Here is a 24,925-nt window from a genome sequence, read left to right on the forward strand (position 1 = left end):
ATGACATTCAGTAATGGCATTTCTTGAGTTCAGCCGGATGAAGAAGGGGCAGTTAAGGGAGAGCAGACACAAGATAAGCAGCGCGCTCCCCTGCAAAACAACAGTGCCTCAATCTGGGCAGCTGGCAGCTGAAATAAGGGCTAGGAAAGAGCCCTGGCCATGCAGCTCAGGAAGGGCCTGTGTTTTCTGGAAGCTGTGGCTGAATGCAGGGTTGAGTTTAGGACAAGTTGCTGGTGCGTGTGAGACTGGTCATGCAGATTGGTCAAGGTGTGTCTGCAGGGCTTGACATAGTCCACTGTTGAAAGCTTCACTCCTGAAGGTGTTTTGGCCTCAGACAGCACCAAAGCTTCACAGATTGAGAAGGAAATTATAGCTGGAAAGAGTGTTTTTTTTTTTCCCTGTGGTGATTTTCCCCCCCCCTCAAGTGGTGGAAATACCGAAACATTCCTTGGCATGCTTGGTACTATACAGTGAAAGGGAAATTATCCGTTCTCTGCTCTTTTTTTCTTTTTTTTTTTTTTTTTTTTTTTTTTTCCAAGGGAGAAGTGAAACTACATTAAGAACTGTTGACTATGTGGAAACACAGGAGATTCATATGGTTGAACCTCCACAATGTACCATTTATCATTGACGGTGCTAATGTTACCTTTGGCAACGGTTGCCCTGCCTACAGATCAATGGAAAATGAGTATTTGCCTCTAGCTAATTGTGTCACTGACAAATACAGAGGCGGACGTGCAAAGCCAGTTGTCGTCTGACCTTGAAGGCTGTGTCTCGTGGGCTTTCAGCTGTGATGTCCGTCCCGTGTCCAAGTGCTTGCACCAGGCTTGTGCTGTGAACTAGAGAGCCCCTGAGACCACTGGGTCCCTGGAAGATGTCTCTGCTGTCCTTGCTAAATGCTTGCAGCTGGGATTGTTTGGGGGAGCCCTGTTATCGTGTCTCAGCCCCGGTTTATGGAACTGCTCTTTTTGGAGGAGGAGTGCTGTGGTCTGTTGGGGTGACCAGTTGTTGCCCGGTCACCTCACACAGCAGTTACCCCAAGCCAGGTTAAAGTAAGAGCACAAGCACAATGAGAGATGTGTCAGAGTCTCTGTTTGCACCGACACAACACCAGCGTGGCTCCTTGCCTCTTCCCACTCCTCTGCCCCATTAGGAGCCTCCAGCAGAGACTCATCTGCAGGAACATTTGAAGAGCTTTGCTTAGAGACCAGGTCGGGGTCCCTCCTTCTGGTGCCGATATCAGACCACCCGCCCCTCCCACAGCACAACCAGCATCCTCTGACATCGTCTCAAGGCATGTAGGCAGGTGTCATCTTCCTCCAGGGCTGCCAGGAGAGGTGAAACCCTAGTGAAACACAAAAACCCAACAGCTGCATATAGCTTGTCACTGGCCCTGAGACCAACCATACCTGGGGGCTGATGGCCACCTGTGTCCTTTTGGGCATACACCTTGTCTAACAAAAGCTTCAGAATTCAGGGAATTCAGAATTTGGGAACTCCAAAATTCCAGTCCTGAATGGTGGAAGTAGAGGTAAGATTGTAAAATTACACCTTATTTCGTGGTTATTAAATTATTTTGTACATTAGATGAGAATTGCATGACTGAAGTCTCACAAACCTACAGAAGATAGAGGAGTCCTCTAGATATTATTTGTGTTTGTTTCATAATGTGTCAATGCTCCTACAGTACTATCAACATGAATGGCCTGAAATTTCTGTTGTTTTCATTAAATAGAAAGTTACCAGAAGGAACAATGACCAAAACCCGGACTGACACTCATCTAAGCACACGCTGTGGCAGAGCATGGAAAGAGGAAGGAGGTTTTATGCTTCAATATGACCAATTCGTAGGTCCCACATGTTGTGACTTTGCCAAACTAAATACCCTGATTTGGCCCCTGTCCACGGAGAAAAAATGTTGAATTTCCAGAAGACAGTGTGATTTGGAGGGCTGAAACTGTGCAAAAGGCTGGATACTGAGTGTCTGTAAGAACAGCTCTTGTGGTAGCAGCATGTGTGGAGCACTGTGTGCAGAACCTCTCCTAACCCCCAGCCTGAACCTCCCCTGTCCCAGCTCCATGCCGTCCCCTCGGGTTCATCATACCTGGACAGAAATAGTGCTATTTTATACAGAAGTAGGTTTTTTTTGGTCAGAAATAGTGTTACACAGAGAGGTGAGCTGTTGCCTGTTGCCCACACTGGACGTGGACAAAGAGGTTTTGAGGCAGGTGGAAGGAGGGTGGAAAATTTTCTTTATTAAGCAGCAGTTTCTACCCAAGGAAAGGTGGCTTAAGACTTTGTTCTGGATGACAGATGAATCTTGTCTGTCTTTAAAAGCTGCTATTGATTTCATGCTGTACATGCTGATCTGACAAAATGTTCCCCAAGTAAATGCAATCTGAGCTCCTTGAGAGAGGCTTTATAGAGAAATCAAATCAAACAAAACTGAGAACATGGGTAGTTCATGCATTCCACAGTAATACTTTAGTCTTTATGATATTTTAATGGATCAGAAGGGGATCCTGAGCTGGACAGTTAAACAAAGGCCAACAAAAGACTTTTGAGCACAGCTAGAGACATGGCAGGTACTCGAAGGCTCCTCTCCCATCTTCACGTTCTCTATTTCTTGTTTCTCTAGGGCACCTCCTATGTTTTCCTTACTGCTATACAGCAAAGGTTATCTGGATTGCTGCTTGTGCTGGCTGTGGTTTGCCAGCTCCAGGATTAATGATTTTACCCATGAGATCTTTGAAAGCTGCCAAGGTTCCTCCAGGAGCAGGTCTAACCCTCCCAGAGTGTGTGAGAGTTACTCTGGTTCAGTTCCTCTCTATTTTCAATGACACTTATGGGTCTCTTTGCTCCTGTGAAATCTCAGGACCAGTCTGTGGGTCCTGCCTGCCTCTCCTGAGTTACTCTGAGCCCTGTGATCCCTTGGAGGTAGAGCAGGATGCCCCTTATGGAGCATCCTGGGCTGCCCAGATCTGTCTCTTTGTCCTTCCCCGCATGTTGAACACAGGGAGTGGGAAGCTGCAGCCGAGCTTTGAGGGTCTGCACAGCCCCATGTAGGTTATTGAAGGAGATGTGTGGCAACACACAACGTTGGGGCTGGGACCCTGTCATGAACAAGAGGTGAGTGAAGGCGACAGTCCCTGTGCCACATCTCAGGGGGCTGTCACTGCCTCTTGCGGCCATGGGGTAGGGTAGAGAGGATGGTAAGAAAACCAAAGGGCAGGAACAACCCTACATTAACTAGGACATTGCACCGTTACCCTTATCCTGACAGTTTATCTAATCTGTACACATGGTGTAGCTCTCAGGCTGTACCGCTCTTGCCAGGGGGGGCTTAGGGATTGGCTTCCAGCCTTTGGGATAGGACTCAAAAGCTCTTGAAGACTCCAGGACCAATATTGTTGTACCCGAGAGTTTGTTATCACCTCCTCCCTTTCAGAGTTAATATCTCCCCATCACAGCTGTTCCAACACTAATGAATACTTTTGAGGACTCAGCTTTTCTGCTAAATGATAACTTTTCCTCTTTTATTACTCCATTAGGAGAGTTACTACAGTTCAAGTGCTCTGTCCTGTTTGGATGAAAACTACTTAGATAAATAACAATGCATTCCTCCTTCTAAAATGATGGCCTTTCTGGGTGCTGTTACTTGACATGCCCTACTGGGTCCCAGCTGCTGAATTAAGGGTTGAAATGTTAGGAGGACGTGGTACCAGGCAGCATTTGGAGGGGAGCTGGGGGGGAAAATCTTCGACTCGTGGAGTGGTAAAGAAGTAAATGAAAACCTCCAAGGGGACAAGACACGGAGAAGAGACAAAAAATGGTTTTGTAGCAAAGGCTTTAAGCTGGTTAATTTAAAAGGACTTTATAAACTTGATTGCTAGAGAAGAAAGACCCAGGTAGCAAACAGAGATGGTGTCCAGCAGGTGGGAACACTCCACAGTAACATATTGCCTTAAAAAAATAAAGCAATTAACCCTCCTCCAGCAAGGTGCACCTGGACATCCTGATGTATGCAGCTGCTCCAGTGTATTCACTCTGGTTTTCCTGCAGGTGAGATGTGCTGGTCTCCGGGGTCATGTGGGGTTGCACCTTTGCTAAAGGGGAAATCTGTGGCTGCTGCACTGTTGAGTAATTCATAGAATTCTTCTGACATAAGCTGCTCTCTATTCCTGTGGCTACAGGAGAGCTATTTTGTGTTTTTAAGGTATCAGTGTGGGTGGTGTGGTCACATCCTCTTTTAAGTCATGCAGGAAGGCAGCAATTATTCTCATGGGTTTCAGCTTACAGTGTGACAGCGCTTTATGCAAGCAGGGTTTTGCTAGTGTCACACCCAAGCTTAACATCCAGCCTGCTTTTCAAATTTTCTTCCTCCTCGGAGCTTTCTTGTGCTTGTTCTTGCCCGTTTGCTCCCCAGTACTGGCTTTCGACCCAAGCTGCATGAAGCAGAGACAGGGTGATGGGCAGCTGTGCTGGGATGTGCCGGAGCCTGCAGCCTTTGTGCCCAAATTCACCTAGGGAAGGATGCTCAGCTGCTTACTGCAGCAGCTCCTTGCCTTCAGGAAGCTCTGTGCATTGCCAGCCTCCTCGGTCTGTTCCCTGTGGATTGCCATTCCCAGTTTTACTCCAATTAAAGTTCATACCAGCTAAGCTAAATACAAGGTTTTTAAATGGAGGTTGACAAATTGCTGCCAGATCCTTTGTAATTGCATTTACTCCTCCTGTTTTATGGATTACACTGTTACTCTGCAATTACCAAAGCATCAGGCACTTTGCTCTAGTGTCTCTCTTCAGACCTGTTGGTCAATGCATCCTACAGACTTTAGTCCAGTGCTGGCACCTCTCAGGGGACCCTGGGGAGAAGATCCAGCTCAAAGGGCAGGAACCGCAGGCTTTCTGGTTTCCTAACTCTCTCTCCAGGTCTGCAGCCCTCAAAGCTTCTTGGCTGGCTCTAGCAGGAGCTTTCGGCTTTATTTCACGATGTCAGCACTGCCTGCTTGGTTGCACGCTCCCACTCCTCTTTGCTTTCCCTTCAATGAAGGCCAAGGCGCCCTAACGGGGTCCCAGACAGCCCCTCAGTGCCGGGCTGGTGCTTGCTGCAGTGGTGGGTGATGCTGAGGGATGAAGGAAGCTTTCCCCCACTCCATGCCAGAGGGACAGGAGCTTTTTTGCTGTTTTGTCTTCCCTGCAGGATGGACGACGGTTTCCCAAGTGCCATCGGGGACCTTGCATGATACAGATGTAGAGGAGGAGCAATGACTTGGCCCACCCTTTGGTATGCTGTGGTGTGCATCCCTGGGTCCTTTGTGCTGCAAATTGCAAGCCTGCTGCCAGGTGATGGAAGTGCCTGCTGGGATGGAGGGACAGGGAGCAAGGAGCAGTGTGTGTCCCTGCCCGCTGCAGTGGCTGCTGCAGGCTGGTGTCCTGCATGGCACTGGTAACAAGTAAAATCACTGAGCTGAGACTGCCACAGCAACTCTGCTGAGGAACCAGCTGTTTTAGCTCTTTTATAAAGCTGATTTTATTTGCTTCATCCTGCCTATCTGCTCTGCCTCTAAAAAGGGGCAGAACAACATCAGCAGAGGCTGCATTGTAAAATCCAGCCACACTGACCACAGTCAATTTTGATTATTCAGTTCGCAGGAGTGCTATTTATCAGTATTAACCTCGCACTGTCATCAGAAGATGTTCCTGCAGCCCTCTGAAAGTACCTGGCCACGTGTAATGTGCCGCATACAAATAAATGCCATTGTAAATGTCGAGTCATACAGGAAGGTAAATAAATTGGCTTCCTGGGCTCATTAGAGCTGAAAGCTAAGGGTTTTGTAGCAGGATGAAGAGAATTGCACAACGTGGTTCCATATGGCTTATGAAATGTGTATGAAAACCATTTTCTCCTACCCATCCTAATTATGATATATAAATAGATTTACTATTTTCCTTTGAGTACTTACTTAGTTGAATTTATTTTTTTTAAAGGCCAATGTAATCACTTGTATGATGCATTTCTCTAGGCCCTTAATAGTTCTGTAAATCAAAATGTAATTATTTATAGCAATAACATGACCTTTCACTAATTGGGAAAGAAAATGTTGCACAATGGGTGACAGCTGTCATGAGTGCTCAGCACTGTTAGAAGTTATTTTGTCATTTGGCTTTAAGTCGTAGCTGGGATAGGTGTTTAAGTAATGTGTAATAAACTTTGAGATTGTTATGTATGTTTATGAGCTTTGGTGAGAATCTGAGTGTGCTCATGGAAGGAGAGCCATGCGTGTGGCTCGCACCTCAGCAGAAGGTCTGGCAGCAGACTGAAACCCAAGTGCTGTTTTAAATGATATATAAATAACAAGTGTTAAGAGAGCAGACATGGGCCAGCAGTGCCAGCTGGGGCCAAACTCTGTCTTTCCTAAAGTCTCATGCCAACAGGAGGAGAAACAGAGCTGGAGGAGGCAGTAAGGACAAGACACGTCTCAAATACAAATCTTTTTATTATTCAACATTGAGACCTCAGGGCTGATGTTTTGGACCTCCTTGTACCAGATACCACAGACGCAGCACATATGGCAGCCCTGGCTCTAGATAGTAAGAAGAGACAGGCCACAGGACCAACAGGCACCACAAACACAGGGTGCCCCTGCCCTCCCAACCTGCCAGCAGCAGGCTGGGAGCAGTGGAAGAACTGGAGTATGTGGGCCTACACGAGGCAACACAGTAAACAACAGCCAGAGACAGAATAAGTGAGTCACTCTCCTAGCGTATTTGAATACTGTTTAAATATAAACATTGCAAATGAATGTCTCTAACTGAGAAAAAAAAATAAAATTGGTTGCAAAAATACACCAATGGTATACTGTATATGCATATAAATACATCGCAGGGTCTGCACAGTCATTACATGTCTTCCTTCCAGACCGACTTTCTACAGGCTGATACAGAAGTTGAAATAAAGAAAAACAGAAGGGAAAGGTCTTCAATGAAACACATGTTGTTTTGGCAAATGATTAATTTCCGCCCCCCAAAATGGGCTGTAAAAACAGCGCACAGTTTCACAATAGACACATTTGTGTTTGCACATCTAAGCTACCCTACAGCAAGAGGGGAAAGAGCAAATGAGCACATGGTGATGCAGATGGGGACCCCAAGACATTTTGATGGCATTCAAGTCCAGATCCACCACCCACTCAGAGCTCACAATGTTAACAGGGTCTGGAGAAGTCCTTTCCTCCATAGGGAGGGCTTAAGCAATATCTAAAGTGCTTTACTAGAAGGTGGGACTCGGCCTACAAGCTCTACTGCAATGCAGTTTGATCCCAAGCCTCTGTTAGGGGGGTGCCACCCCAGCAGAGATGCACTGGATGGGGCCACTGAAAGGGACCAGTGGTTCCAAGTGCTCTCACCTCACGGAGGTGAATGAAGCCCGGGCCAGACTGCTGCTGTGGGGGCAGCTGGGGCTCCTAGGACTGGTTTGGAAACCCCGATGCCCCTGGGCAACACGGCTCCATGGGGCCAACCCAAACCTCTGGGGTTGCTGCAGCGTGGTGGGACGTCAGGAATCACAGACTGGGGGGAAACATGGGGCTCTCATGGGGCTTTTCCAACATCTCTGCATTTTAGCTTCAATTTTCCTTTCCTTCCCTTTCTTTAGCAGACAAGAAGCTAGATAGGAGGCACCTGCTCGGTGCGGGAAGTCAGCGACGTGGCCTTCACGGCGCCTGGTGAGGTAGGCAGAGGTCGGAGCACCAGGGCAATGTCCAGGCAGAGAATGTGGTGACACCAAGGAGACCTCGGAGAAGGTCCGTGTCTGGTGTGAGGAGCTTCCCTGGTGTTTTTTTTTGGGCACCTTGCCTTCCATGGCCATGCACGGTGGATGCTGCTTCCCACAGAGACGCTGAGCACCAGACCACTCAGTACATGCAGTGCTGAGGGGTGCCCCGGCCTAGGACAGGTTTATGCTGGAGAAGAGCAGGTTGCTTGGTGGTGTGGACACCGTGCTGTCTTCCAGGTAGCTCAGGATGCTTTTGAGCTCTCCACGCGACAAATTGGCTTTGATATACAGGAAAGCTTCCAGGTGCCTCCTCCTGTGGGAGAGAAACAGGCAGGTGTCAGCTCTGCACCAGGATGTGGCCCCAGCCCACGGCCAGGCACCCCCGGATGATGACAGCTTGGATCCTACATGGGACCCAGCACCACCAGGGAGGTTTGGGAAATCTCCAAAGCAAAGGAGGATATCACACCAGAATTTGGAATATATAAATAGTCCCTTTTTTTAATAGGTTCCTATTTTGTCCGATGGCATTGGGATGGCCACAACCTGGCAGCAACCTCCCACTATCTCTGCCCTGGGCAAGTTAGGGTTTTTGTAAAAAAACCTTCCGTTTAGGCAAGGAATATCTAGGGAAAATGCAGTTCAGGCTAGGTGAAAGGAGAGGTACCCAGCTAACCGGGCACCTTTTACCTGGATTATTTTTCTGATAGGGGTCAGCACTACCCAGGGCACATCAGCCTCACCCACGCTAATGTTTGGCTGCTTCATGGCTCAATTAAAATTCCACACGCACATCTGCAAACCTGTTTCAGCTTCTCTTACCGGATATCTGGGTATGCCGTGGCGAGCGTCGCAACTTCAATTTTAATAGCTCCTATATCCTGAAGTCGGATGATTTCAGCCAGTTTTGGGAGTGCCGAATTCAGCCAGGTGGCTTGAGAGCCCTGCAGAGAAGGAAGCAGTCAGCAGTGCGTGGCGGATGGCAGACCCCAGCCCAGACCCCCCCACACCGTGCCCCACAGTGAGCTGTGAGCAGCCCTGCCTCTACCTCCCCCAGGAACTGCCCAAATCCCTGCAAATGGAGAGATGTGGAAGGAGGGAGGTGACCCCAGAGGATGCAGAAGGGTGCTTCAGCCGTGCAGAAATTTGGCTGTGAAAGCCTGAGCATCTCTCAGTGGGAGCCCTCGTGCACCAGACCCCCTGGCTGCCCCTGCCAGCCCCTCCCTGACCCCATGGCAGGGGAGTGAGGGAGATCAGACTCCACGCAAGCCGTACTGCAGCCAGGGAAGCTCAGTGTTTAGCTCAATCTTTAGACCCTGTTGATATAAATCTTCAAAAGGAAACGATTGCTTGCAGTACAAAGGAGGGTGAGATCAGTGTTCTGATCTGGGGAGGGCAGGCTGGCACTTGGAAAGCTCTCCCTGCCTCAGGTCTTTCCAGAACTTTAAGCTGCCCTGGAAAGGCTAACAAGGGGCTGCAGAAAGGGCATGCTCCTGTTTCTCAGCGTGCCCATGCTCTGTGCTGGCACAGATGCAGCGAGTGCTCACGTACATTTTTGGTGCAGAAGGCTTCCAGCTCGGCAGCGTTCTTGGAGATGCTTTGGGCCAGGTTTTGTTGTTGCGCTGCACTTTTCAGGCCGACCTTCCTCTTCAGCAGCCTCACGATGTAATCCCTCACCAAGCGGACATGGATCTTCTCAATGGTGGCCTGTTGGGAAGAAGAGGAGGCATCACCCATCTGTCTTTTGCTTGGGGGCACAACAAACTGTGTGTGTGAATGGGGGACATAAACATCTCAGGTGCTATCAGCTGTGCCCCACCACGTGCCTGCTGCTGCTCGCACCCGAGAAGCCACGCTGGCTGCCAACTTCCCCGCAGCCTGCAACGCCACATCCTAGATGCTGAGAATCCATCTGTACTTAAACTAATTAGGTGTGGGAATTTCCAAGTGTTCCTTCCTTCTGGGAAGAGTTAGAAAAGATCTCTGCATCTTGGAAAAGAGAAGGCACTGCTACAGAGCAACAGGAATTCATGCTGCTCCTCCTGTTCCTCTCTCTAATAAACAAAACATCTTTTTTTTTTTTTCAAATACTAAAAAGACAAAGGCAGGAAATCAAAGTGGTTTTTTTTTTATATGGTGATGTATCATATGTACTCCAGCAGCACTGAGCACGTGGTTGTGGCTCTCATTTCTTTGGGATCCGTCCCAGCTGCACACGTCTCCTCCAGTCCTAGGGGCGATCAAGGGAGCCAGGAGACAACACCATGCATCGCAGCAGGGCTGCTAAACGAAGCCCACCCATGACCAAAGCCATATTTTGTGGGGTCCCTAGAGCTGGCACTTCCTCCATCAGCCCTCTGCTGCTGATGCCGCGGCAGCTTGCCAGATGATGGCAGGTCAGGGCAGCTTGAATTGCAGGCAAAGCCCAGCCTGGGCACCCCACAACCCCTCCACTTGTTCCCTTTGACTTACGTTGTAAAAAGGGTTCTTCAGGGCCTGTAACTCTGAAATGTGTTTGCTGGTGGTTTTAATGATCTCATCCATAATTTTATTGCTGCAGTCCCACTTGTTTTCTGTAAACTTCTTATAAATTGGCTGGGAAAAAAAAGGAAAAACCTGCTTAGTTTCTATGCAGACATATATTTGGCATTCCTATATGTACAGCATCCTATATAGCGACAGTGAGGTGTGAGGTCCCGTTCAGGGAAGGGTGAAGATGTCCGATGGCGAGAGGGGAGGAGGGGCTGTGTTGGGACTGTGCCCCCTTCTTGGTTCCTCATGGTGAAGGAGACAGAGGGCTTGAAGGGCTTGCATCAAAGATGCTTTTTTTTTTTTTTATTTCCACATTTTCAGTGTGTTGTCCATCACATCTTGTCTGATGAGAGAATGATGGCATCATCAGGGAAGGAAAGATGAATTGTTATGAGATGTTTTCAATCACATGTTGGCCACAGTAAATCAATATGAAAATAAAGGCTTTAACAGATAGCTTTCAAAAAGCAGGAGAGATTGTGGCTGACATTCCTGGCTTTTGTGCCTTCCCCTCCACCACACTTGCTTAATTTACGAAACAGAACAGAACAGAAAAAAAGAACAGAATGGAAGGGAAAAGAACAAGGGAAGGGAAGGGAAGGGAAGGGAAGGGAAGGGAAGGGAAGGGAAGGGAAGGGAAGGGAAGGGAAACCAAAAGTGCTTTTCAGGACACCTTTATGGAGAAGCCAAAAGCTGCGCAATTGCAGTTTTGTGCTTGCTTCCTACCGCCTGCAGTGTAAACACGTGCAGGTTCAGACTCTCTCCTCCACAGCACTTATCTCGATGCAGTCAGCACTTTCATTTCCCTGTGCCCAGGCATGCCTGCATGCTTAGCCTCGAGGAGCCACTCAAGGAGAGGTCATGATGGGTTTTCTGGCAGCAGCCCAAGTCAGGAGTGATGCTGAGGTGTGACCTGGCTCAGAGCCCTTCTGAACTGTGTCTGGCACAGATTTGGGTGGCACAGGGACATGTCGCCGCTTTCCCACCGATTAAAACCAACTCTCTGGTGCCGTACCTTCAGCTGGACAAACAGCTGCTGAAGCAGGACGTCACAGCCACTGGTCTCGATGTCCCCGAGGGTGCTAAGGATCCTGTCCTTGTTGTCATCATTTTCTGCCATGTTTTTCTCTACGTAGTCTCTGAAAGGAAACATCGTCAAGGTCAGAACAAGTTGTCCTCAGAAGAGAGAGGGGGAGATGTTTGGAGGTCCCCAGGCCTTCCCTTGATGGCAGACAGACCTTCCTCTTTGGGGACGACCTAACGTGTCCCATTATAGACCCCTATTACAGACCCTATTACCCGCTGCTGGCGGAGGAAGGGACCCTTACCTGAAATTCCCGCAGTTGTTAATGTTTGCAATCAGAATCGGCCTGTAGTGTCCTTGCTTCTTGCCTTTCTCCTTAAAGTCTTCAAAAGCATCCTTGTAGCTGGAGGGGAAACGGGAAGAGAGGCGGGTGAGTGGCTGCAGCAGGCTGCCCTGGAAGCTCGTGCTGCCCGCCAGAGCCTTACCGCACCTTCTCAGGAGGGCAGCCAGCTCCCGCGACAGGCGATGCGACAGCTCCTCGCCCAGCGCCGCGCTCACCTCCTTGGCTCGCTTCTGGCCATTGTAGATGCTCTAGAAAAAAAAAAAAAAGCAAAAAAATACTGGTTTCAGACACTGCTTGATCCAAAAAGTCCAGGTTCACTGAGTAAAAAGCCAGCAACTCCTCCTTGTGTTCTTTTGATTTTTGTTCAGTCAAAAGAATAAAGCGGCCACCTCCCCGCTTTCAAATGAGATGGAGAAGAAAGGAGCATTACAGACACAGCAAGCCTATAAAGTTGCTGAGGAAGTGGGAAAAGGCTTTCTTGCCTTTTTTTCTTTTTTTCTGAATGTGAGTAGGATTGTCCCCAGCACCTGCTGGACCACGACTACACCAGAGCATGGCTTTGGGCTCCCTTGTGCCACCCACTTCTGCCACAGCCCTAAACATGGGATTTGGCCTTTTGGCTTCCTGAATCAACTAAGGTTGGTCTCAAATCTTAAATACACTCAGGATGCTATTGTTTATTTTTAAACATATATCTGTATTACCTGGATAACGAATATTGCTAGTAGTTCACTCTGAAAATGTCCATTTAGTTTCTCTGGCTCTTTGTCTTCTTTCCATCTTTCGATTTCCTTTTCTAAACATTTGTTCAGTGAATTTTTGATGGTTGCCTGTAGGAAACAAAGAACAACAGCATTCACCACAAAGCGTCTGCAGCATCTGCTGGTGCAACTCTCCTCACCCACCTAGCCTTTGTCTGGCTCGGCAGACTTTGTCCTCTTCCCTGGCTGAGAAATAAAGGCTCTTTGTTACGAGACACCTCATGCACCACTTCACGGCAGCAAGGACAACTCCCTCACAGCATCCACTCACTCAGTACGGAGTGGAATATTCCAGGGAAGGAACTGGAGGCACCAAGATCAGGACCCACCACCTCTATACGCCAGCAGTGACGTCTGGGGTGGGGGGACAGTAGCAGGTCAGAGGCAGCTACACGTGCTGGAGCCCAAATTCCCCGAGCCATGTGCTGTTGGTGTGTAACACTCAGTACTACCCACTAGGGCTGTTTTGCAATCATTTTTCATAAGCACTTCTGACGTCTTATGAGCTCTGGTGTGAATCAGGATGTTCTCAGCTTTTCCCTGCCCCGACCCCCCTCGGTGCACGCTGTGCAGCAAGGCGTTTGAGGTGGTCAGTACAGGGGCTGGCGTACGTCTCTGCTCTCTGCCCTCTTCGTGCACCTCGCGGTCCATCTGCAAGCCATCACGCACTGCAGCTAAACCTGGAACTTATCTACTCATTTTCCAGGAACTCCAGCCCAAAGTGCCAAAAGCCCCGAGCTACGGGAGGGCTGTGAAAGTTGCTTCTTGTGTCTGCTAAGGCAAGAGTCATCCAAAAATCAGAGTGACTGTAATTTCCCGCAGACCATGTGATTCTCTATCAAAGAAGCAGACTTTTCAAGACCAGACCTGTGTGCTTTGTGCTCACCCAAGGTCTGGCACTGCTACAGGGACCAGACTAAGGCTGAAAGCATCACCTGCGAGTGGGAGTGCAGGCTCCTCCTTCTGGGGATTTAACACACAACTGGAAAGTTACCCGTAAAGATCTGTAGTTGGACTTTTTCCCACCTTCCTTACACCAGTTTTGCAAGAGCAGAGTGGCAATTTTGTGCTGACTCCCGGGGCAGAGGGTTGGGCTAACCAGAAGGCAGCAGGAAGTTTGCTCTGCATGTCCCAACCAGCAGCAGGCCCACCTGTCCTACAGGGAGCAACAAAAGCTTTCCTGCTTTTGCGTCTCTCTTGAAGGATGTGTGGCTTACATGGATGGCTGGGAAGGGAGCATTCAGGACAAGTCAGAGCTCCTCCAAGGAGTCATGGAGCGGTACAAGGCTGAGGAGGGACCGAGCAGATTCTCACCTCTTCACTCTTGAGGTATTTTCTTTCAAGCTCTTTGCTCAGGCTTGATGGCAAAAGGCTTCCAAGCTTAACTTTCTCCAGCTCCTCTGCTAAAACAGGATCTTTCCTCATATCTCTGGAACGAAGAAGCCAAACAATCACATTTTGCAAGGTCAGTGTAATTCAAGACAGCTGTTGATGCAAACCACTAACACTCCTTGAGGCCATCAGTGGGAAACCAGATGTAGATGTGCACAACCCTTAGTGCAGGCTGCTGCACTGCTGGGTTTGGGGTCCCAGAGCAGCAGGAGGACTAGCTCTGGAATATGGCCTCTTGCCATCGATACAGCAAGGCGATCTGATGAAGAGCTGGTGCTTTGTGGCTGGTCTGTGGGAGTGGAGCAGGATGTTCAATGCCTCCTGTATCTCCCCGCCACGTACCAGCTGAGCAGCTCCAGAGGGATGTGGTGGCACAGAGCCACCCAGCAGGGACCTGCCAGCCTGGGGGCCTTCTGCAGAGCTCAACGACGAGCATCGCCTGGTTCCCATGCTAGCATTAGGCCCAACTCCATGTGACTATTTTGCACGGGCTGCTTATGATATGAAGCTGGAACCTCAGCCCTGTTTTTATGCAGCCAGGCCCTTCCCTTTTTCTCCCTGCTCCTTGTGCTCCTGCTCACGAAGAGAGGAGCACCCTGCCAAGCGGCTGTTGCCCTGGCCAGCACCATTCCCACCACCCGGCTGCACTGCTTTTGCTGGGTCCTGCTCCTCACAGCTGCCAATTTCCAAACACGCAGTAGTTCAGGCTGCATGTCCTGACCTAGAGCACAGCAGCAGCTGCGGAAAGCTTCCAGGATCAGCAGTGACTCATTATATTCTGTCAAGGGGAGAACCAAGACGAGAAACAAGCAGAGGTGAAGGTGGAATAGTTTTAGCCTAGTCGAAGAAACACTGTTTGAAAATTTGCTGTTTTTCACCTAAGAAATGAGAACCCTCAATTCCCCACCCAGTACAATAAACCACAAGGAGGAATATGTTCAGTTTTATAACATACAGGGCTTGTGAGGCCGAAGAGTGACCCTTGACTCATGATGAGCTCCCACAGGGGTTCACCCTTTCGTCTCCTAACCCAGAGGAGATCACAGACTGTGGGCAATGCCTAGAAAACACCCTCCATGCTCAGGATAATTACATCCCAGGCTGTTCCATTTACTGGCTGCCCTCTGCTCCAAAGGCCAGAAGGCTGGAGTTCCCAAATTTTCCAAGAATGAGTTCAAGTCTGCAACTGGAGTAGAGATCAGGGCAAGGGGCCTGCCCAGTTTGTGCCAGAAGTGAAGTCCTAAATATCTGTGTAGACGTGTTGCCTAGAGGTGTGTAATGAGACTGGTTACAGACCAGTAGCCTTGTGGAATTGCCTTCAGGCTGTCCTGGCCAGCTGGCGTAAATCAGCACAATGCCAGTGACACCAAAACCTTGCTGTGGATCAGACTGCAGCCACGGTGACACTGATACATAAATCCAGCAAATCCCTGGTTTGGCAGCCAGGGAGCCTGATGGTCTCCAGTATTAAACATGTGTAAAAGCAAAAGCATCACTTACTTTGGGTAAATGTTGTGCACCCATGAGAGGAGAAGGTAGACGTCCTTGTCTTCCAGCTGGGACTCAGCAGCTTTCTTTGCCTCGGAGGCAAAGTGATGGTGATAGAGTTCTGCATATGTACCGAACACGTTAAACTCAGGGGGATAAAGCTGTCTAATGCATTTTGCAACTACTGTCAAATCTTCTTTCATTGTCTTCCCCATGTGCAGGAGGTTTTGGCCAACTGAAGAGAGGTTCTCAGTTCTGGGAGTATGACTTGTGTCTTTCATTCGAGTCTCTACTGACTCCTTCACTGTAGCCATCCAAAGCTCTTTCCATTTTCTGGGTCTAAATTGCACATTTTGGTCAGGCGAATTCTCCGACAGCCAATTCTGATCTTCTTTCTCCTGTTCTTTCAGTACCTCTACTGCTTGCTGCAGCAGTTCTGGGTTTGTTCTTGCTAGAAGTACAGAGTCTTTCAAGATGCTGAAAACTTTGTTTTTCAGGATTTCGCTGATGGACTCGATGTCTTGTTGCCTGGTGTTTAGTCCCTCCTCGCTTTTGCTGGATACGCTCTTCTCCAGGGCAATCAGAAGTAGGGCAGCATCAGAAAGCTTGTGCTTTTCAAGGAGATCCATGATTTGTTTGACTAAGGAAAAAAGAACAGCCTTCCTTTACCCAATGGCAAAAAAATAAATTTCTGTTTTGTATAAAAAGATGGCTCTGGAATACTATTTTAAAAGTGCTTTTATTTCTATAATGCTAGCTCTTAGGTTCCTTTACCACAGAGAAAATCTTTCTATTTATTTAAAGATCAGATTATTCCTGTTCTGCCACTGAATGTTATAATGTTAATTCCTGTGCTAACCATGATTTTTTTCCAAATTTAGATTTTTTTTTTTATCTGTTTGTGTTTGTTATCCCTTTGCTTGGGTTGCCAAGCAAGGCTCTGAGAGTCTTTTGAGTTTTTTGATAGCCCTGAAGATATTTTGCGAGTTTCCCAAGAAAGAATATGAAAGGGGGAGGATAAGCTCTATGTATGTAAATACCTAATTGTTCCTTGGAGAGGAAGAGTCTCAAAGGAACTGGCACTAGAGATGCTACCTGCATTTTTTCCTGTTCTGCACAACACGGTTGGTCAGCACATGGACTGGATGTGTAGACCAAAGGACTGTTGTAGTCTGGGGCCAAAGCAAGGAAATCAGAGCAAACGACTGGCATAGGTGTGCCTAATCCTGAAAGAAAAGTCAAATTCCTTAGGGTTTTCTAAGTGCAATCTTGACACAGAAGTCTGTTTTGTTGGGTTATAAGTAGAGAAATAGCTGGTTAGCACTGATAAACTGCAGTGTAATGTTGCAGTTGTGAGAACAGATTAAAAATTAGCCTTATCTTTAGTTATATTTCTGACATCCACCCAGTTAATCCCCTTAATTAATATGACCTTAAGTAAGGAGCATGGCTTTAGAAAAAATGTAGATGGAAAGATGTAGCTAAATAAGAAGTGCTAGAGGAAATACCACGTGGGTTTACCAGAAGTAGGCTGGCACGATCTGACCTGTGACATTTTTTGGATGACATATTTAGTCAGCAAAATAAGCACTATTGAGATATCCTATCTGAGCTACAGCCACTTACTTGATGTGGTGCAATCTGGGAAATTATTAAACTGAGGAAGTTGTATCCCAAAATAAGTTCTGCTAGGTGTGCAAGGTTTGTATTAAAAATTTTGGGTGGAGGAAGCTTCCACTAATCATGAACCTCATTTCAATTCGAGCACAAAAGCTGGGAGTGCCCTGTTGGCATCTGCTGATTACACAAAGGTCAGAGACGTTACTGAAACTGAGGGCTTGGTGCATGATACAGGAACAACGGGATAACTTCAGCAGTGAATGGGCTGAAGCTTAATAGCACAAGGTATAGGATACAAATCTAATAGAACAAAAGTTACTTAGCAACAAATAGGATTTTCTGCTGCAAGCTGCGTGTGCATCAGCTTGAAATGGAGGAGGAAGAGAGTTGCCTGAAGAATTTAAGTAAATTGCTGCTGTGTGATGATGGTGAAAATGTCAGACCTGATCCCAGGATGTATCTGGTGTGGATTTTCCATAAAGGACAGAAAAATGGGAATGTGTTGTACCAAGCCTTGGTCAGCTGGAGCATTTTCTGCAATTCTGAATGATTTATTTCAAAAGACATTGGAAATGGGGCCGTGCAGAGTTAAGACCAAAGCTACGAAGGGCCTGTTTCCAGTAAGCTATGCTCATTTAGCTGAACAAGTTGGAGGCTGAGAAGGGAAACCACCAGTTATGGAAAACAGATGACACATGAAGAAAGAGATGTGAATTTACCAGGAAAAGTTTTGCCTAGAAATGAGGTAATTTGCTCTAAAATGGTGAGACTTTGGAAGAGCCCCTCCAATAAAGGAGGTAGGACTAAAACACTGACTCATTTTAGAGTGCAGCTGGCTCAGTTTAGGGAGCAGGTAATGTGACACATCACCTGAGCTAGCAGGTGAGGTTGGAAGTGCCAAGCTCCTCACAGTCCTGGGTTTCTCTGAGCAGATATTTCCCGACTCTCTAACCACCCTGCAGGGCTGGAGCCTGGGCCTGGGGGACTTGCACATTCAGATACCACCCTGGGAAGACCCACAGCAGCTGCTCGCTGCTGTCCTGGGGAAAAGGAGATTTCACAGGGTGGTTGGTGATGGGGAAGGAGGGTGAGCACTTACTGCTGGGTGTCCTGGTCTTTATCATCTTCTTAAATGCAGTCGTAAACATTCCCTTGATTCCTTTCTTCCCCTTCTCCGGACTGTCCCCAGCAGAGGTGCAGCTCCCGGTGCTCGTGATGGAAGATGCCCGCGAAGTTCTGCCGTCTGCCTCTGGCCTTTCACTCATCTTCTCCTGGTTTCTGGACCAGATCTCCTCTCCAGAAGAATCAGGACAGGCAGGGGCTTGCTCAGCTACTGATGTTGCAGGGTTTTCCAGCTGCCCATTTACCTTGATGCAACCTGCTGATCCATTGCGTATTCCAAAGGGACCACTTTGGGAAAAAGGTAACATTTTCAGCATTTTCCTTCTAGCCTGCAAATTTCAGAAAGAACTGGTCAGACTATAACAGTTTGCATAAAAATCTACCATGGCACAATATGTCAGGATGAACTCCCGTCAAAAGAAAAGAGTTTCTGGGCTGTGTGGTGGAGTAGGACACGGGTCCTGTGACTGTTCAAAGCAACTCAACCCCCTCTTACATTTATACAGGAACGGGATCAATTTCAGCCTTCCTCAGGGCCTGTTTGAGCTGGTCCCTGCTCATCTGGCTGCAGGTCTGGTTGTGGAAGCCCCCATGTAGCTACTTGCACATGGAGTTTGCAAGTACAGCATGAAAATGAGGTGAAGCCTACCAAGCGTGGTACACAGCTGCTTTTGCTGAGGAATCAGTCCTCCTGTGCCAAACTTTTGCTGGTTTAATGCTTTTCCCACTTAAGTAAGTAAGAAAAGTCTTAGCTTTCCTGAGAAGCCTTTTCATTGAGAAGCTCTCCAAGAGTTCAGAAGTGTCGGGGGTCATGAAAAAATACAGGATGTGAAAAAACGTGGGAAGAACAACAGCACAGTGGAAGTAAAGCAACGTCTCCTGATATGAGCATAGCTAGGATTGTCATTGCAAGCCCCCAAATCCCAGCCAGATGTACGGCTTCAACACTCCGCTTGCCGCCCCCAGCCCTACAGTGACAGATGCAAACTCAGGGATGCATCCAGACCCTTCAAACCTGCTCACTGTGTGATCTCGTATTCAGAATGGTCTCAGGGTGACTACAGCAAAACAATGAGGCTGCAGCACAACTTGTTGGGTTTCTCCAGATGCCTGAGAGCAATTCCTGCCCCATCTGTTATGTGGAAGCGTGGAGGTGTAGCACGAGCCATGGCTTGTGCAGAAAGAAATTGTGGTGGCGGTCAGCTTCTGGCACTAGGGACTGATGAGTTTGGGCTTTTTCCACAGCTGTCACACGAAGCTAGTGCCAGTGAAATGAAAGACCAGAGCAGTCCTCTCCCAGCTGAGGGGGAAGAGGAAGGTGACACAGGGTCGGGGCAGCTGAGCCTGGTGTAAGCACGCTCTCCTGCCACAGTCCTGCTCCAGCACCAAGATCCTGGGTGCTCCTGCACTGTAAATAGCTTAACGAGAGATACATCTGTTATTGTAACAGTCTCTGCTAAAAACTTATATTTCATTGTTTTATTTACCTTTAACGTTTAGTATGCTGCTCTAGATTTGTTTACATCACGGTTAAATCATGGCAAGATTTATTATTATTAGCATTGATTATGAATAAATAAAGCGACTGAGAGTCTCCAGCCCCCATTCCAACAATGCTCTTTCTCAGTGGCTTTCCAGGAAACCGGAGCAATTCTGCATGAAGAAACATCAGGCAAATTTTGGCTTACACTTACCGAGTAAGAGCAGAGGAACTGGGATGTAAACGTAGGGGAAAAAAGAATGACTTCAGTTTTAAGACCACAACGGGGTCTTAAAATTCCCTTGTAAGTTTATGCTGTTACAAACCATCGTAGTTATTTCTGGGAACCTGGTTAGAAAACTGTAGCTTTTTGTTTAAAATGCAATTCCTCCTGCTGTCTCCCTGCAGCTTGGAGAGCTCTAAAGCACCAACTCAGAGGCAGCAAGCATGTGATATAAATTTTGGATCTAGCATCACTGAAAATCTTTCTTTCTCCATGCTTTAGCTGCTAGGTCGCATTCAGGGATCCTAATGCCTCTAAAGCGATCACACAGTGACGATGGGAACCCCTATGGGGAGGAGAGGAAGGGGTGCATCGGTTCACTGCTCAGCAGAGCCCTGTGCCCCAGGGACGTGGCACTGGTCCTGTGGGGCGAGCAGGAGGAACCTGAGCATCAGGGCTGCTGAGGAGGCAGCCAGCCAGGGCCCTTCCCTCTAGCAGAGATCCTGGGGGAGCGAGGGGGAAAGAACTGTCATGCTTCACTGGGGCCACTCGGGTCACCATGCTCCGATAGAATAATAAAATTAAAAAGGCAGAAAAGAGCTCTTTTTATTTTATTTATTTATTTACTTACTTTTCCCTTAGAAAGAGATCTCACGGTCACAGGGATTCTATTTCAGCGTTTCTATTTAAATGTTCGGGACTTTTCTAATTTTTATAAGGCTATTTTCCTAGCCTGCGTTTCCCAATACCACACTGTGTTTAGATTCATCCTGCCAAATTTCTTCCTTCCTGTTTGTGCAAGCACAAAAATCAACTGAGCCCTATTATTCCAAACAAAGCACTTTTTGTTTTTCTAAACAAATGAAGCACCTCTCCCTTTCGTATAGCAGAAGGTGACATTCAGGGAGCAGTCACTTCTGCCTTTTGTTTTGATGAATAATGATCATAAAGATGGATTTCAGGATGGTTTTGCTGCTTCTTGGATACAAAGAGGAATGCCATTTGTCTTAGAAAACCACATAAATGAGAGTACACATAAAAGAGTCTTTGAGGAAAAGATCAAGCTTGTTAAGAGCTTGGATTTTAATGGCCAGCAGAACTTTGTCCCATTAAGGCTCTGCAGGGGCTGGGCATGGGAACGTGGCAATGCTCGGAGCAAGGCTGGTGGCTTGGGGCGTGCTGTGGTGGCACATCACTGCTCCCAGTCCCACAGCCGAATTAGGAGAAAGATAAAACAGCTCCAGTGTGTTCAGCCAGGGGCTGCACATTGGCACCGAGAGAACTGCTGGCAGTATTCGCGTCTCAGGGTGTGCTTTGTCCACTTGAGCTAATAGATGCTGAAGCAGCTAAGCATCCAAGGAAGGCTGTAATTGCAATAGCACTAAGGTTTGTCCATCTTGAGTGCTTGTCCAGAGTTTATTAGTTTGCTGCTGCTGCTATTTTACACATCCTTCTGGCTGTAGCTCCTTGCACCCCTCCAGCAGCATCCTCCCTGGGCCACCACAGCAGACCACACCGTGGCTCAGGTGGCCGAGGGCTTTCATTCTGCTCACAAATCAAAGCCTGGTAAAAATGCAGCCGTCTCCTAATCATTTTAGCAGCTAGTACTTTGGGAAGTGCTGAATCATTTCCAGGACACAACACTCATAATTGTGTCTTGGGAAATTTAATGGTTTAAGATCCTGTCTCTACGTAGATCCCAACTCATCACTACTGTTAATTTACTATTAATAGTTTTTATTATCATCATCATCCTCATTATTGTTCTGTGGCAGTATGGTTTGAGGCAGGAGAGTTTCCAGCACTAATTATCTCTGCCACAGTGTGCTCAGCTTTACAATTCCTAACCGGAAGAGCAGCATAGCCTGCGCAGCATCCTGTGCTACCCCAGATCAAGGGTGGGCAGCAAGACGAGCAGGTGCCAAGGCAGCACTGGGAGCAGTGCTACGAAGCACAAGGACAAAACCTGGACTCTGGGCACAACGGGTTCCCATGTTCTCATTTCCCTCCTCAAACTAAACAGCCTCTGCAGAAGCCCTGCACTTTGGATGAGCTCACTGGCGAGGGGTGGCTGATGGCACGCCAGCAGAGATCTGCTAATTAACGCCATTCCAAAATTTTTGCTGATCTCTTTCTCAAGTGCTTTTTTCCTGAGCTGCTGCCATATGAACAGGCATCTGTTTGGATTTTCATTCCTTTCCTGTCTGCTGACGTTATCGGTCAGAGGGATTTATGTTTGGTTCCAGTGGAAAGCCCCACTGTCCCACAGCCTCTCCAAAGTTATTTAGCAGAGTTTGTTTTCTGTGTTTCCATCAGCTGCTCCTTCCCTCCCCTGCTCCCCCTGGAAGTGGGATCACTGCTGCCTACACAAGAAAGTTGCAGCAGACCAGACCTTCCCATCAAACCTGGTGTGAGGTGCCTTAAACTGCCTTTAAACCATCGCCTGTCCTGGGAGCAGCACAGGGAGAGCCACACAGAGCTACTTGGGCACTTCTAAAGCAGGGTTTGGGTTCCAGAAAGTGTAATCTGCTTCTTTTACTTCTCACTTCAAATGCCAGCAGTATAATTTTAAACTGCTGCGGCTGAAAGACAAACCAGCTGCTGCTGTCCAGGATTTTGTTTTCATATTTGCTATTCCTGAAGCCAAATCCTGCACCCACACTTGGAGCGTGCCAGGTTAGCTGGTAGAGATAAACAGACCACGAGGACACACAAAGTCTCCAGAGCCAGACCGACAGCTCCTGGAACTCCTCCTTTTACCATCATTTTCAGACTCTTTGGCTTTCCAGACCTCTTCTTACAGAAAGAGCCACTGAAGCATTAGCAAACTCAAACCCAGTTTCTCCAAAGGGCTCTGCCTGTTTCATCCCCTGCATCAGAAGTGGCAAACCCCGAAGTGCCTCGGCTGGGGCAGGCAGTTGGATACTTTGGAGAACGACTGTTCCTTCATGGGTTTGGCTCTGAACTTGGGTGTGATGGCAAGGGACCGTGCCTTCTAGGTCAGCCACACACTCCACTCACAGAAAGCCTCGTCCTCACTTCACAACAGCCCAAGGAAGTCCTACACTAAGCCCACCGAGGATCCTAGCCCTGAGGTTGAACCCAGCCTTCACCTTGGGGCTGGGGCAGTGATGTGGGATGGCTGCCCAAGGAAAAAAGGGAATTTCAGGCTGGTTCTTCAGTGCCATGGGGAAAGGTGGGTCCTAAGGGCACTGGCATTTCCCTGACTTGCACTTCTAGTCCCAAAGCTGCGAGCACAGCCATGCAGAAGTGTGCCAACTTGGCACATCATCCCAGCAGGGAGCAGGGCATGAGGGCAGTCTGGGACCAAACACAGTCCAGACACCGATAAGGATTTTTTTTCCAGTGCGGTTGGGATGAATAAATCATAATCCAATTGTTTTCCTGTGATATGGGAGGAAATCACATCCTTCTAAAAAGAAAGGAACGCAGGAGGGGTGGGAAGTGCCTTGCTGAATCTGGAGCCTGGTGCCTGATCGGGGTTGAGGATGCTTTGGTGCCCAAGATCCATGTTTGGATTTTGGGGAGAGGGGGTTAAAAGGAATCACTGCTGGCTGCCTGTGTTCATACCGTGAAGTCTGGAGGATGAGCAAGAGGAATCGGACCCAGCTGTCAGGACGGGATCACCAGACACGCAGTCCTGCGGCCCCCAGCCCTGGGATGCATCTGGAGCTGGGACAGCGCTGCGACTTTATCCCCGTTCTGGCCATCACGAAGCGGGACCAAAACCCGTCACCTCGTCGAGGAACCCCCCCTTTAGCACCTTCCTTTTAACTCTCCCCCTACCCCAGGCGCAAAGCAGAGCCCGTGCGCTCGCCAGCCCCGCACGGAGCGAGGCAGGAGGGAGGAGCGGGAGCGGCCCCGCGGGGAAAGGAGGCACGGAGAGCCCCGAGGACTTACTCTGCTGCGGCTCCCGGGCACCACGGCGAGGACGACGAGGGCGGCGGTGGCGCTGGCTGCGGAGCCCCGGGGCAGCCCGGCTATAAGGGGAGGGCGCGGAGGCGGAGACCCGGCCTCGCAGGGAGCCCCGAGCCGGGGAAACTCCGCCCGCAGCCTCCGCTCCCCAAAGGGGCTCGGACCAAAGGGAAACGAGAAATCCCCTCGGCTGGGGAAGAAGTCCCCTTCTGGGGAGCCGGCCGGGAGAGGGGGTCGGTGGTGGTGGCATCTGTCCCACGTCGGGACCGCGTAATGTCGCATCCCGATGCGATGGGGCAGCGGGGTGTAAATGTGTCGTGGCGGGTCCCCAGCTCAGTGCTGGGCGGGTCACTCCGAAATCCCTGTTCCTGCAGCCCTGGGTGGGCTGGCAGGATGAGGTGCTCAGGGGAACGCACAGCCGGGCACACCGGGACCTGCATCGCGCCCACGGCAAAGTGCCTCCTGCCTGGGACACCAACACCACTAAGGTCCTTTGGTGTGGTGGGGCACGTCCCTGCCTCAGGAAAGAGTAGGTTTAGATCAGCTATAAGGAAGAAATTCTTCACTCAGAGGGTGTTGAGGCACTGGCACAGGTCGCCCAGAGAAGCTGTGGATGCTCCATCCCTGGAGGTGCTCAAGGCCAGGCTGGATGGGGCTTTGGGCAACCTGGGCTGGTGGGAGGTGTCCCTGCCCATGGCAGGGGGGTGTCATCAGATAATCTTTAAGGTCCCTTCCAACCCAAACCACTCTATGATTCTATGAATGGGAGATGTGGTCCTCCTTCCACACCCCACCTGCATCTGCTGCTTGCAGAAGAGACATTTGCTTTCCTGATTTTTCTCCCTGATTTCATAGGAGCCCACATCCCTGGGCACGGAGGCGTGGTAAGCCTCCACTGGGGAAACCTGTATGCTGCCATAGCTGGGGGGTGTGGTGGCTGTGGGGGGTCACTGCAGATGGTCCAGGAAGCCCACGCTGTCCCCCACCTCAATGTGGAGCATCTTCTACATCCACCTAGGGGAGATCTTGGCTGTAGCAGCTGCCCTGCAGGCAGAAAATCAAAATATAGGCCTCTTGCAGAGGCTGACCTCACCGCTGGATTACTAATGTCACCTCCTTCCTCTCCTTGGAAGTTGCTGTGGGGCAGCCAGCGGACTCAGCACATGGTTACTGCACCTGGGATGAGTTCTGGTTCATCTACAGCCATGGTCTAATGCAAAGTGACAAAAA

At 48.9% G+C, this 24,925-nt stretch overlaps 1 protein-coding gene across 2 annotated transcripts; it reads right to left on the reverse strand.

The window, feature by feature from the left end:
• Nucleotides 1-6,152: 6,152 nt before the first annotated feature.
• On the reverse strand, nt 6,153-23,915 carry LOC309878734 (tumor necrosis factor alpha-induced protein 2-like). Of its 2 annotated transcripts, none has more exons than XM_082761614.1 (12): nt 23,681-23,915; nt 18,034-18,385; nt 15,327-15,954; nt 13,749-13,863; nt 12,378-12,503; nt 11,821-11,921; nt 11,635-11,733; nt 11,322-11,445; nt 10,247-10,369; nt 9,326-9,481; nt 8,597-8,718; nt 6,153-8,087 (listed from the first exon to the last, which is right to left on the reverse strand). In XM_082761614.1, exons 2-12 carry the CDS (start codon nt 18,371-18,373, stop codon nt 7,946-7,948), a joined length of 2,076 nt encoding a protein of 691 aa, XP_082617740.1. In that variant the 5' UTR covers nt 18,374-18,385; nt 23,681-23,915; the 3' UTR covers nt 6,153-7,945. The 2 variants fall into 2 exon arrangements, with proteins under 2 accessions (XP_082617740.1, XP_082617741.1); XM_082761615.1 differs by having other exon boundaries at nt 18,034-18,344; nt 23,681-23,913.
• Nucleotides 23,916-24,925: the final 1,010 nt, after the last annotated feature.

This window comes from Aythya marila (genome assembly GCF_965140915.1).
Source record: "Aythya marila genome assembly, chromosome: 5".
Taxonomy (NCBI): Eukaryota; Metazoa; Chordata; class Aves; order Anseriformes; family Anatidae; genus Aythya; species Aythya marila.

What these genes read in the sequence shown, in the direction of transcription:
- LOC309878734 (XM_082761614.1), bottom strand. Translation starts at nt 18,373, where the DNA reads ATGCTGAAAATGTTACCTTTTTCCCAAAGTGGTCCCTTTGGAATACGC. An exon ending in TAGCAATATTCGTTATCCAG is followed by an intron (nt 11,922 to 12,377) that starts GTAATACAGATA and finishes TTTTTTTTCTAG; the next exon opens with AGCATCTACAATGGCCAGAA. An exon ending in AGCTGTTTGTCCAGCTGAAG is followed by an intron (nt 10,370 to 11,321) that starts GTACGGCACCAG and finishes TTTTTTTCCCAG; the next exon opens with CCAATTTATAAGAAGTTTAC.